At 39.3% G+C, this 14,222-nt stretch overlaps 1 protein-coding gene and 1 long non-coding RNA gene across 3 annotated transcripts in view; one reads left to right on the top strand and one right to left on the bottom strand.

Moving 5' to 3' along the window:
- Positions 1–2,472, top strand: part of LOC145451175 (uncharacterized) — a 31,638-nt gene extending 29,166 nt beyond the window's left edge. For both annotated transcript variants that reach the window (XM_080329677.1, XM_080329674.1), the window contains one exon: positions 1,805–2,472. In XM_080329677.1, the coding sequence (XP_080185803.1) occupies positions 1,805–1,902 (98 nt within the window). In that variant the 3' untranslated portion in view covers positions 1,903–2,472. The remainder of the gene's footprint in view (positions 1–1,804) is intronic.
- A 2,444-nt stretch (positions 2,473–4,916) lies between these two features.
- LOC145451182 (uncharacterized) lies at positions 4,917–7,656 on the bottom strand. Its single transcript, XR_013918709.1, has 2 exons — positions 6,430–7,656; positions 4,917–6,084 (listed from the first exon to the last, which is right to left on the bottom strand). It is a non-coding gene; the product is annotated as an uncharacterized LOC145451182 (long non-coding RNA).
- Between the last annotated feature and the right edge of the window lie 6,566 nt (positions 7,657–14,222).

The following is a 14,222-nucleotide window of genomic DNA, read 5'->3' as shown; positions in this document are numbered from 1 at the left end:
ACACTTCATGAATAGGCCTACAGCAGCGAAATGCGCAAAGTCAAGGCAGTTTACTACGATCTAACTGTCTGTCCATTCTCGTGGTTCTTAACCTTCACTAAGCCTTCGTGGGATCATAAATTTTCTCCGAGGCATAAAAACCGCAATATGACCACAGAAAATAGCGAACTACACATCTAATAGATTACTATAGCGATTAATGTTGCACAAAATGTACAGTGCATCAACAGAATGTTGAAAGAACATAACCAGAACATGGTTAGGGCATAGGTTACTTACCCCAACATCGCAATCTCTGGATACCATGCTCCACTAAGATCAGAAAACGGCTCCTGCACCTCTGTATCATCACAACTCTAAACGCGCCAATTGATAACAACAACCAATTTGTCATAGCTGCCCGTAATCGCATCTTCATTTAAAAGTTCTTGATTTAACCATCATAAAGTTACGACATCGAATTCTTTGCTGACAGGGAAGATATCTATACCCTCTGAGTATTTCATTAGTGTTGTGTCGTATTTTTGTTAATGTTGTAGCCAACTTTGACTTTGTTAGGCCGTACTATTTACTGTGTGTTATTTGCGTTCCACCTGCTTACTTGTCGTTGTTAATTCATAACGAAAAAATTCATTCATTTCTTCGAATCCGGGCTGTAATGATTCGGGTGACGACTTCAGTCCCTTTCGCGTATTGACTTGACTTGTACTCGAATGATTCGAACGGGTGGTCTGGGAACATTCTATAAGACTTTATTCAATTTGATAGCCTTTCTCATGTGTATAGAGGTCAAAGACGGGTTGAGTTTTAAGGATCGCGCTTGACTTTGAAAAGTATTCGGGTTTCAATCGTACCGAATGATGAACGATTTCAAATTTTTGTTATTTTTGGGACTCAAATCAGGTTATCATCACAAACGTCAGATACGGTCTCAGACTTATTGGGTTCGAGCACAATGTACATAACGACATCTTATCTCTGCAATGGGCGGTACAGGAAATTTGTACTGGGGGTTTCTATTGCTACCTTATGCCATAAATAAATTACCTTATATTGGCATGGACCCGAGAAATATACCAACTATTGTATGTTTGTATATTGGTTGTGTAAAGGCCACGAAAAAAAGTATTTTGTGAATGTGACCGGTCGATATAACTTACACAGATTTGTAAAAAAAATAAATTCGACATGATTTGAACTCTAAACAGTAAACATTAACTTCGACTAGGACTCTCGCCTCAAAATTATGACTCGAACCCTATCGTTTGCATCCGGACCTGGGATTGGACTTGGCGATGAATTTGACTTTGACTCGAATCGAGTAAAAACTTTAGAATGAAATTGAAATGTCACTCCGAACCTTGTGGATTGGTTAAACACTGCTTCGATTTTGGTTAACCATAGCTACACAATACACATGTTCACTCAAGTGGCGAGATAGCGCAGTGGTATAATCCGCGGCTGCAACACCCATGGGTGCGGGTTCGGGTCCGACTTCCGAATTCCGATATCTAAGTGTTGGAAGTTCACCTAGGCTCCTCCTCGCCACCTTATCCGCGTCAGCGGTGTCTTACAAAAAGCCTAGAGGTAGGCCGTGCTGTAAGTCGGCAGTCACGGAAAATAAGAAGAATATCGGCCTGGTGTAAATGACCATAGAAGTCGAAAAACACCATGAATACCCCCCCCCCCAAAAAAAAAAAAACATGTTCGCTCCTGACGAGAGTCCGTCAAAAAGCTTAAAGTGGAATGAATTTGTTAATATGAGCATATTGTTTGTTTCAATATTCAAGTTATGAACCTGCAGAAATTTCATTCAGTCCGGCAAAGATTGTAAAACTTCCTGGAGGGTCCACCATACGCCCGAGGAATGAAGATCGCAGCGGACCGGAGATTGATCTTTAGCGAAATTCTCTTTTCGTCGGAATTGGTGTTTATTATATTTGAAACATGTTATTTTGTTTTCATCCTAATGTATTATACCATGACGCCCCAAAAATGTGGGGCCACAGTCAAACTGAATGGTTCACTGCGTACATCATTCTATCCATTTAACAAAATGCAATTAACCCCAATACTTTTACTGGCTTGCCGAGTCGTCGGCATTATTATTCAAGACGACATTATTGCATTACAATGCCAATCTCCGCCATATAGCAGAATTCAGGTCTGATTGGGACGGGGGTTCCAGGGCTATGAGCATTTAAAAATTATATTTTCAATCTGAACTGCGACAGCTTTCGATTGTTGACTGGTTTATTTAGTTTCGCGGTCCGCAAGCCAGTCTAAATGTAGCTGAAAATCGCCTTTGGTCAAATGGAGAGAATGACGTTACTCAAACGCATTAAGCCATTTGATTTGTCTGTGTCTACGCTATTGCAGGATATCATGAATATACCACAATGATTAGTATTTCCGCTGTAGTCTGCTGCGCTCTTATGTGTTAGCTGTACAAAATACATGGCGATAACACAATTTTGCATTATCTGTCCATCTCCATAAATAAGCTACACACAGAAAGTGGGATGTTAAATGCTTTTTATTATGAATTCGAACCACAGCTCCTGAACAGAACTATGCATTTAGCAATTGAATATATTACTCTCCTTCACAAGTACGCAGCATTTTAATTGGTAGAAATTTCTCCGTATCGAGCAGACTGTTAGATAACACGGCATATGCATATGAGACGTATCTCAAAATTCAGTTGCTAGCCTCCATTTTTTATTCGTTTCTAATCGATTTTTATTGTTATTTAGTCTTCGCCACATCATGGAGGCTCGAGTTCCAAGGGGGCTTAAAATTATTTCGCGAATGAATATAAATTTTATAGTTTTTTTTTATTTATGCAACTTTTTTCATTTTTTTCGCGCTTTGCGCGACTTAACGTTGCTAAATGCCTTGAATATTGGGTACCCTTACCCAAGAAAAAATGCGCATGATTTATAGAAACATGGATTTCGGCGCCGGCCATTCATTACCACGCCACGACGCATCAGTACATAAGAAGTTTAGGCCTGCATCAGGGGTCGCCAACTCAAAACGGGTCGCGGGCCACTTTCCAAAATTTGCCGAGGCCGCGGGCCGCATGACTTCTATATCGATATAAAAACAGGCAACGCTGGTTAACGGCGACGTTTTGATAACTCTATGTCAGTACGACGCCAACATGGGCGACGAGCACATCGTGATTAGTCGATTTATTAATGACCACGAGCATACGTATTATAGTCGCGCGAAGCGCGAAAAATTTCTCATGTTCTTGAGTGTATTTCGTCATTAATATGAGTAAATTTTCACATATTACATCAAATATTTATCCTTCATCGGCAGCGTTGATGCATAGGGGGTGTCTAAGAAAATCTAGCAAAGTTATTAATGCCGTTGCTGCATCTTTAGGTGGCCAAATTGTTTATAGTCCCTTTCAGAATTTCAAGAATAATGCAAGCCTCTCAGTAATTAGGGAGTCAATTCGTAAATTCAATTTGAATATTGACGGCTGCCAACACATCCTATTCAAAATAAGTGTCTACGGCGGCATAATTTCCTTTCTACTGCCTCAGATTCACCATCGATGGACTGAAGAATCGATACTGTGATTAGATAGACACTTTAGTTGCTGGAAAACTATCTCCTCGTGAGTAGTTATATAGATCGGTCGTGATTTGCCTGGGGCTCTTATGGGCGGGGTGGCGATTCGCCTGGAAACCCGGGGTGGCGATTCGCCTTTTTAGACCCCCCTCTGGGCCGCGATTCGCCATGTGTTCTTATGGGTGCGGTCGTGATTCGCCCTTTCGGGTATAGGCCGCGGTCGTGATTCGCCGTGAAAACTCGTGGTCGTGACTTGCCTTTTTTGCTATAGGCGGTGGCGGTGATTCGCCTGTCGTGTATTCTTACGGGTTCTGTGGTGATTTACCATGTGTTCTTACGGGCGTGGCGGTGATTCGCACTTTCAGGTATCTCTCGCGTGGTGTTGAATATGCACGAGTCACCAACAATAACCGCACAAACGGAAACGTGGCTTGTTGTGAGGATTAAGCAGTGCGTGCGACCTATATTTCGAATGACCTGCGCGCTGAATTGTCTCCCGGCCAACCGCGGGCTACTATCGTATCGATTATTACACTATTCCATTCAGTACGAAATAGTTTGCTAAATCTAGGAATCACTTCCAAGGTAATATTTTGATAATTAGTTTACCGCAGAGCCGGCGTAGACGGCGATTCGAATATCAACAATAACCGCGTTCACAAACTAACACTTCAAAAAGTGTAAAATAGATTGCAAATCCCGCGATCGCTAACAAGATAATGTCTCGAACATAACCATTTTTAGTGACTTGGTGTTAAAGACATACCGATCGCTCACAAGGTAATATTTCCGCAATAAGTTTGTCACAGAGCCGGCGCAGACGGTGATTCGTAAACCAACAATTTGACACTTTCTGGTGGTCGCTATATGTTTTGACACTTCGAACAGTGGCTGACTTTAGTTGTGCGATAAGAATTATGAGAATATTCAATCAATGTATCAATTTGCCAACTCGAAATGAAACTTACTACACAGCTCAAGTTGATTCGTATCTGAATGTGTTAATTCGGTACAATTCTAATTATTTCGAGAAATCTTTTCGTGATCTTTTGATTCGACCCAGGGATATATAGAACTCCGGGATGGCTGACTTCATTTTGGCCATTACCTAAGTAGGTCCAGAAAGTTACCTGCAATCTGCCTCGAAATATCCACTTTTCTGCAAGCTAGCAATACAGCTGTTTCTAGAATAACGATCCTCAACCTTTTGCGGAATAGTTAGTTAAGCTAGACATTCTTCCATTATCACAACCTTACTGCTGTATAGCCAACCTAGTAAAGTTCAACACTGCTGTATAGCCAACCAAGTAAACTATCACAACTCTGAATTTCAGTAAATCATGAATGTGTTTAATTTCTACACATCATATAATCTGCATCAGGCCATAAATAACAGAGTGAATAACGAATAATATCAGCGTCTTCTACCTATTTACAAGCCATTGTCGGAAACCTTGCAGCTGGGATGGGGGGGGGGGGAATAGGATTGATTAAATCAACCGTTTCAATTCGCGTTAACCGACAATTACCATGGAGTATAGGGTTGCATTTAAAACAAACATATTTAAAACCAGGCCCTTGTATAAAATATACTTTTTTTAAGCCATGACGTCAAGAATATTCAATAGTGACGTCATATTGGATTGACATTGACAATTGAAAATATAGTGTAAATATAGCTCCTTTGACGAAATATCTGTGCTATTGCCGTTGAACCGACTATTTTGAGGGTTCCAGCCATCCCATATCGATATTAGTCGGCTATATCGGGTGGTAATCGTCCGTAGGCTCATATAACACGTATTTTAGAAAGTATTTACACAATTATGGCATAATTTTACAACGTTGGAAGAATTTTTTTTAAAAGGCCTTTGTTTAAAACACTGTTTAAAGCATGTTTTAAACATAGTATTTCAAACACCGTTGATTTTAAATGCACCCCTGCCATGGAGCATTTCCAATAACAAAAAGATAGCACGGCCTGTCAGGACTCGAAATTGTGATAGCAGCATTGTCAGCTTCTATGTCACTCAATGAAAGTTGATCAAGAAATCAACACACCATTGATACTTCTCTTCAGGTTCAAATGTAGCCTCGGGTAGAAGTTTGGTACATATCATTATCAATTCAAGCAGCATTCGGTAGACCCAGTTGTTGAATTCAGCTGATATTTTGTTCACCGAGAAATAGTTTCATGACCGCAGTGAAGAAATTGCCACCATGGCTTAACGGTACATCACGAATGGGCCTCCTGAAGCATTTCATGCCATTTATCAGTTGAGAAATATTCAGTATCATTGTCTTGCAGATTTTCCGATAGAGCGATAGATGATTCCATGTAAAAAAATCATCTCGGTGAGGAGGCACGAGATCCAAATATTCAAATCGTGGCCATCTTTGCCAAGATTTCAATGGAATGTGCCCAGTATAATATATCAGGATATCCACTGTTGACGTGATGCAAATGCTGGAACATCGCGTTTGTTTTTCCGGAATCTGCAACAAAAATAAACAAATAATGTATTTAGAGACACAAATTAACCTTAAGAATATATATAGATGTATGCAGAGTTGGTCAGTAGTGAAGAACTTCTACTTCATTGCAGTACTCAAGTAGTTGTTGCCTATTTTCGAAGATACATCTTGTAATTCTGAAGCAGCCATCTCCAAACTTGAGTACCTTGCAGGCATTTCACTTTACAGCTACTTAAGGAAGTTAAAATACCAGTACGCTCGGGAATACGACTGTTACTTGAGTAGCAATGCAGACTACTTTAACCACATCAAGATTAATGTAAATCGCTCATGTAATAACGTATCACTAGAATCAGCCAAACTTACCTTGGGCCGACTGAGGAGAGGTCCATGCGTTATTGCAACGATTTGACTAAACCTTGCAAATTGAAAGCAATCTTCAAAGTTTTCTCTTCCTCCATCGTACAGGCCTATAGCCTATAGGCTATAAGTGTTTATATGGTAAAGACAGGCCGTATCTCAGGGTCGTCTCGTGTCCTGACGATTGTGTTGGCTTATCCATTCAAGGGAGTGGGCATCTTCATGGCCTCAGTAAGAGCAAATGGTCAACAAATGTTGTGGCCATATACTGGGAGTCAGCCATTGGTAGTTCACAACAGTGCACTTCTGTTGAAGTATAATTCCAGTACTGTAGCATTGAGGTGCCGCTCATTAACAAACATATGCCTGCCTTGTTTTACCAGACATGTTACTGATGAATAGTATCTGTAACAAGAGATTGGATTCAACAGTTGTTATGGACACTTACACAACTGCAAAGACCTTGACGCGTTGTGTTGTGTTTGTATTAGATTCAAATGTTTGGTTATTCTCAATTGAAATTCCTCTTGAATCTTGCACACCGGTGGTGTACTCAGTGGCTCTAATTCTTACTAGGAATAATCCAGCAATGATCTGGAATACCGGTAAGCCTGCAATACCAGCAGCCAGCACTACCTGCATACTCACATATTAATCTATAGTACAAGATCTTAACTGACAAAGTCCCTCCTAACGGTCGCCTTCATAGTTGACACGGCACAGTGTAAATGTACACTTGTACTTGTGCAATGTACAGCCTTGGATGGTGACATACATTCGCATAACATGCCGGTAAATGAAAAACATACCGCAAGGCGTAATCAAAATCATACTGCGGATATCAATGTTAACGTTGGAAATTATTCTACATTTTGTTATCTTCTCACGATTATCAGCGCAGCAAATCATGTTACATAAGATACTACAGAAGCAGAGATATTCCGAAGGCGAGTAAATGGCCGTACCGGTATACCGGTAAATTGCTGCTGAAGGAATAGGGCTAATACCGCAAAGTTTCAGACTACCTGAACATCTCATAACCTAGTTAACCTCTAGCTTTATATAATAACATAAACATGGATATTATATGCCTCTACCGCTCTCAAAAACTTAAAATTACACACAGATGAAGCGGCTGACCGTAACGTGAATCAAAACTGAATGCGCGAATCTGGACCCACTTAGGTAATACCGCGATGACGCAATTGACGCAGTCAGCCATCCCGGAGTTCTATATATATATTCTATATTATGAGAATATTCAATCAATGTATCAATTTGCCAACTCGAAATGAAACTTACTACACAGCTCAAGTTGATTCGTATCTGAATGTGTTAATTCGGTACAATTCTAATTATTTCGAGAAATCTTTTCGTGATCTTTTGATTCGACCATAACTCGAATATTACTGACACCGACTTTCAGCCACATTGAATTATTCGCACACCCGCGCCGCTGTTTTCACAACTATAACTCTACAAGAATCAAGAATCACAAGTATGTGCATTATACAGTTATTGTCTTTATCAACATGAAATCAAACTCTTAACAAAAACACGCATCTTATCACTCGTCAACTCTATCACGAAAATCCTCGAGTCCTTATCATCAAAAATGTTATAGCGCGGCGTCGGAATCCATTCGTGGGATGTACTAAAGATAAATCCAAATAATCCAGAATGAAATATTTGGACTTTGACATTGTGTGAATTGAAATATGTTTGACAAACATGACTACCAACTTTCACCCAGTCACATTTCGAGATTATACGCACATTGATTTGAAACAAGTAATGAAACATTACAACTCTATTCGCGACCTGTCTTTACGTTTGTCAAAGAGAGTTTCAGAAATATTATCACTATGACATCTCAACATTTTAACATCTTGCCACCAACAAAAGAGTAAAATACAAAAAACCTTGTCAAGTCAATCCGTTTGTAACTCACCGAACCAAAGCAAAAAGTGTCCATACGAAAAGTAGACAAGACTACGCAAGTAATCACTACAACCCACAAACATATTAAGTTCGGTTTTTGGCATATACCACCAACTCGTCTTTTTTGTTCAACTGTAAAAGTCGTTACTATACCGCAAGACCAAGAAATTACCATGCGGTATATTTTGTAAGACAAAAGTAATTACTTCTCGGTGTCGGCGACTTGAGATTAACATGATATATTTGAGTATACGACATTTGAAAGTATGACCATCGTAGTTTCTTACAATCGAACGCAGGTGTTATATCGAAAATTATCGTGATGTAAACATAAGGATTGTCACATCGATTTAACATATGAGATTTTGTAATGGTCTACCATGACTTGATTATTAAATTATTCGTGTTAATTAGACCCGGTGTTGTGGTAAAGGTTATTAGGACAGCAACAAACTTTTCAGTACCGTTATTATTAACATATTGAGTTGTAAAACTATGCGTGTCTGAAATGTTCTTGAATGGGAAATTATTCCACCTTGGTACATATCACCCTGCGTATCGCGGATATCAGAAAATATTTTACAAATGTTATTGTCTCCACTAACCAAGACTAAAGATGAAACAACAATTTCCTTTGTTAAACAATAACCGGTACAATACTTTATCATCGTAATCAGCAGTGAGAATTGAAACACTTTCGCACATTATCCGGCGTCAAGATATCACACTAGGTGAATTGACATACCGCCGCTTGATTAATACCTAATCCATTCGCACCATTTCACATACTTTGATCATCACAAAAGTAAATTGGAATATGTTTGCCAGATGCATTCAAGTCAGTTACAAATGTCTGGTGCACAACAATCGCAATATCGAGGAAGTACTTGCTACACTGTAATTCACTTAACGTGTTTTGTATTGTTGTTCATTTGTAGTATTGATTGTTTTTGAACCCCCAAATAATAATTCCCGACATGAAACCAAACCGCCGAAAGTCGTTACCATCACAACGAAACAATTTGTACGATGTTTGCCAAATGTATCCTATAGTTAGGTGGACTAGAATTATTTGTCTAACACATACACCAACAATGCAACCGAAAATTTTTCCGTTATCATTCGCTAAAGTAAATGTCATCGCAATACTTATCAAGCTGTCATCTGTAAATCAAGATTACATCCAACTTGTAACTGTATCGTTTAACTACCGGGTTGCATCGGTTTGCTATTTTTGTCATTTAGTGACAGCTGAACATACCGAACGATACACAGTCACTTCGAAATACTCCATTGATCGTAACTTCCATCATCATAATAATCGAAGTACAATTGTTTCGAATCGCTGGAGTGGTTGAGCTTTACATCATCAGACTGCCATCTGTACATCAAGAATACATCCGACTTGTAACTGTGTCGTTTACCTAACCGAGTTGTATGCACAGTTTGATATTTAGCGATTGCTGAACATACCACCTCGAAATACTGCGTTGATCTCAATTCCTTTGTCGTGATAATCGAAGTACATTTGTTTCGATTTCATAAAAACCAACTTTTCTATGACATGATAAATTTTTGAAAAGTTATGCTTAGAAGATTGGTGCATCTCGCGAAAAAATAATATACCACTCATATTGATACTGTTACTCTATTGACCGGTTTTTTCAAACGAGTCGATTTTCAACCGAGCAAAATTTATTACTTGAGTTGTCCCGCTTACTATATTTAAATGTAAACTCACCCGTCTTTCAACAACAAAGACATGGATAAAAAGTACACAAACAAACACAACAAGTTTTACTTTTGTTGGACACCAATTATTATTCCACGCATCTCATTTCATACTAAGTGTATATGAAAGATATTCATGGCACACGAAAATATTCGATATTCCATGCTACGAACGTACGCAATGATTGGTGACGCTTTCACACTATTTCGATTTAGTGTAACAAAAACAACAACAACAATTTTCACTCTCTTGACTTATGAAAACAACAGACGAACCTTCATTCAATATTTTGTTTTTGTCAACTAGTTACTTTTTCATGAGACCCCCCACAACTCTTACAAAAGTACGACACAAAGTAATCAACTTTACTCTATATTCTCACATTACGAAACTAAAGAATGGTTGGTTTGACTCTACAAACTGTTTCGTTACCTCAAGAACTTTATTGTCTGAATGGTTGTTCATGTGTCTTAAGAACCAAATAGTTCAACACAGCACTAGTACCAACAGAAACATCAGAGTTGTTTACACAAAAGTTTGTATGTGTACAGTATGTGAATACCATGTGTAAGTCCAGCACAATTGTGGTATCCATCCGGGTTTAGTTAACACAATTTACGACACCGAGGTCGCCTCATCTTTCGTAAGACAACAAACCAACCAAGGTTTCAGGATATGTCCATGTCATAGCAATAAATCAGCTACTCCGGTGCTTACATCTTACACACAAATCAATCTACTTTGCTAACAAAAAGTGCTGAGTCATCAAGTGATTGCCCTAGCAACAAAACAGCTAAACGTACTATCATACAAAATGGCCGTTATAGTCACCAACGGTACATGGTACAAGTAACAAGTCTCGAGAATCCAGTTATTGAAAAAACGTGAAAGTGTTTCTCCTGCGCCAAGTCGTTATGTTGACGAAAGCGTATATTATAATATCATGATCGATTTGCATTCGTTGGTCACAAAATGTCACTACTCTAAATAATTATTTTTCACTCAAAAGCATATTTGTCAACATTCGTTTTCATCAAGCACGAGTTCAAGAAACTTACTTACCACGACATGAATTGTTATTTTTATGTTGAGTAAATAGGTAATAATTAATTTTAGTAACACTATATCAATGTCATCGAGTTGTGCGAATAGATTTACATGTGGTCTTGTGGTTTTAATCGAAGCATACAGCGTGGTCTAATGTAGACTCTTCTCTCTTGTACAGCAACTCGCTAATCGAAATGCATGCATTCACATTTGAACAACGATCTTGTTTCGTCACGCGAAAAATATCTTCACTGTCGTGACACTCTGATACTCTGCACAAGATGTGTAAATCCTTTTCACACTCGTAATAGTACACTAACAGGATACCAACGTCAAGCGACAACGTTTAACAATACCAATGACACTGAACATACGACACTTACCCCAGTAAAAATATCATTTTCGTTTGGATAACCGACGTTTACCTGTGTAAAATTACCATTTTTGTTTGGAGCTCTACCGTTTCCGAGTAAAAAATACATTTACACATGGAGATCCACCGTTTACCAAGTAAAAAAATACATTTGCACATGGAGATCCACCGTTTACCCGAGTAAAAATACCATTACCCTTTGGAGATCTATCGTTTACCCAGAGTAACAATACATTTTCACTTGGGGGTCTATCGTTCCCTAGAGTAACAAAACCATTTTCACTTGGAAATATATTTTTTCTCTGGGTAACAAACCTTTTTCACTTGGAAATATATTTTTCCCTGAGCAACAAACCATTTTCACTTGGTGGGTCGTCGTTGACCTTAGTAAAAATATCATTTTCCTTTGGAGATCAGGCGTTTACCAGTGTAACAATACATTTTCTCTTGGTCATCTAGCTTTTCCTAGAGTAACAAAACCATTTTCATTTTGAAATCTGACAAACACACCTGACAATTTGGTATTTGTTGTATTGATGATAGTTTGAAATAGATTACAACGAATAGTGACGGAAATATACACGGACTACCGGTTTCAGAGTATACCTCCATCAGTCGTATCACATCAATAACATCGGTTAACCACATACAATATACTCTTGTACACAGAAATGTATGTTTCGGAAAATTGGACAATAGGCTTCGATAGTTCTGTGATGTCCGGGTTCGTGCTTTGGATTTTCCAGAGTCAAAATGTCTGAATAAAACACCTCCTCGACGATGGTTGGTATGTGGATAACGGTGTTCGGAAAACGGTTGGATTTATGTCACCCATCGCGATAACAACTCCAGGTCGAGTTCCCCCCCCCCCCGCATGTTTACTATATTGTGTCTTTATTGGTCAATGTATGTCTCGACATTCAGTTTGAAATCGGAAACCCTGATAGAGTATGTAACCGGATCCGGATATCAATTCCGAATCGATAAACCAATGAACAATATTCAAAGTAAACATGTTACAACCTGTGTTTCCACGAAAAAATACCATCCAGACATACGTCGCGCTTGTTTGCCCACAACAGTATACGCGTAAATGGAGGTGTGTGACATTGCATGCAATGTGTTGGTATACAAACATCAGGGAGTAAGCCTTCGATCCACAGACATTATCATAGCCGGTTGTTTTGATGTAGATCGAATGTCATCAAGCACACCCGATAACAATGTCATACCAATAAGCCACATTACAATGACTCTGAGTCCGCGGTATTACATCGATATTTCGACTCCTTTCACTGATTTACTCGATGGTTTTATCGCGTTGTAACATTACAAGATAGTCATGACCCTATCTCCGGACAGATCACCCAGACCAATTGGATACATCGGTCGATATCCGTCGTGTTGTCGACACCGAAGTTCTCTGCTGAGACTACAGCGTTTGACCAAAGTGAACTATCGAATTACGGGTGCTCGAAATGATTGCAATCAGTCTTTCAGTCACGATGAATGGATGTCGCTACTCCCACATAACGACTCCAGATAAATATCGTGAACTGCGATTCTGCAAATCTCGGACTGATACTGTGATCCAATAAGGTGTGTTTCTGTGGAATGAAGACTGTAATCGTACACCACAATAGAACACTAGCTCGTGATTTCACACGCAATCATAAAACACATCATCGTAAGGATCCAGTTCGTCCGGTAACATTTCGAAACGGTCATCGCCACAATAGATCGAGTTGCGCTCGTTATATTGGTAACATTTTGAAACTGCATCACCACAAGGCTATTGACGTCGATTCAGTTGACAATGTCAATCCGTTTTACAATGTTCCGTTTTTCAACTCCTCGCACCATAGTGTTACGACACAGACAAGAAGCATCGGTGGAAATAATAAAACACGGAAGGCACACTTTGGTGTTATTTGACATGGATTTTACACCAGATGAACCTCACATTCGAGCGATACAATGGAATGGCGCTTGTATTGTTGACGTCAAAGGAAAAGAAATGTATCGATTTATCGGATTTGTACATATCCAACAAAAATCTGGGTATATGATTGCGCACGGTTCGCATATTTGACTCTGAACGCTCTATTGCTATATGCTGTATAGTTCACTTTCACCGTCGTGCGAATAACCCATGTTACGGTTCGGTTCGGTTCCATGTTTGTGTGTCTGTATGTCATGCTTCATATTGACTCAGAGTCATTGTAATGTGGCTTATTGGTATGACATTGTTATCGGGTGTGCTTGATGACATTCGATCTACATCAAAACTACCGGCTATGATAATGTCTGTGGATCGAAGGCTTACTCCCTGATGTTTGTATACCAACACATTGCATGCAATGTCACACACCTCCATTTACGCGTATACTGTTGTGGGCAAACAAGCGCGACGTATGTCTGGATGGTATTTTTTCGTGGAAACACAGGTTGTAACATGTTTACTTTGAATATTGTTCATTGGTTTATCGATTCGGAATTGATATCCGGATCCGGTTACATACTTTATCAGGGTTTCCGATTTCAAACTGAATGTCGAGACATACATTGACCAATAAAGACACAATATAGTAAACATGCGGGGGGGGGGGGGGGGGGGGGAACTCGACCTGGAGTTGTTATCGCGATGGGTGACATAAATCCAACCGTTTTCCGAACACCGTTATCCACATACCAACCATCGTCGAG

This window comes from Botryllus schlosseri, chromosome 11, assembly GCF_051294905.1.
Source record: "Botryllus schlosseri isolate E-star chromosome 11, Bs_hap1, whole genome shotgun sequence".
NCBI lineage: Eukaryota > Metazoa > Chordata > Ascidiacea > Stolidobranchia > Styelidae > Botryllus > Botryllus schlosseri.
Note: the sequence above shows the minus strand (reverse complement) of the source record. Positions and strands in the feature narration are given on the sequence as shown.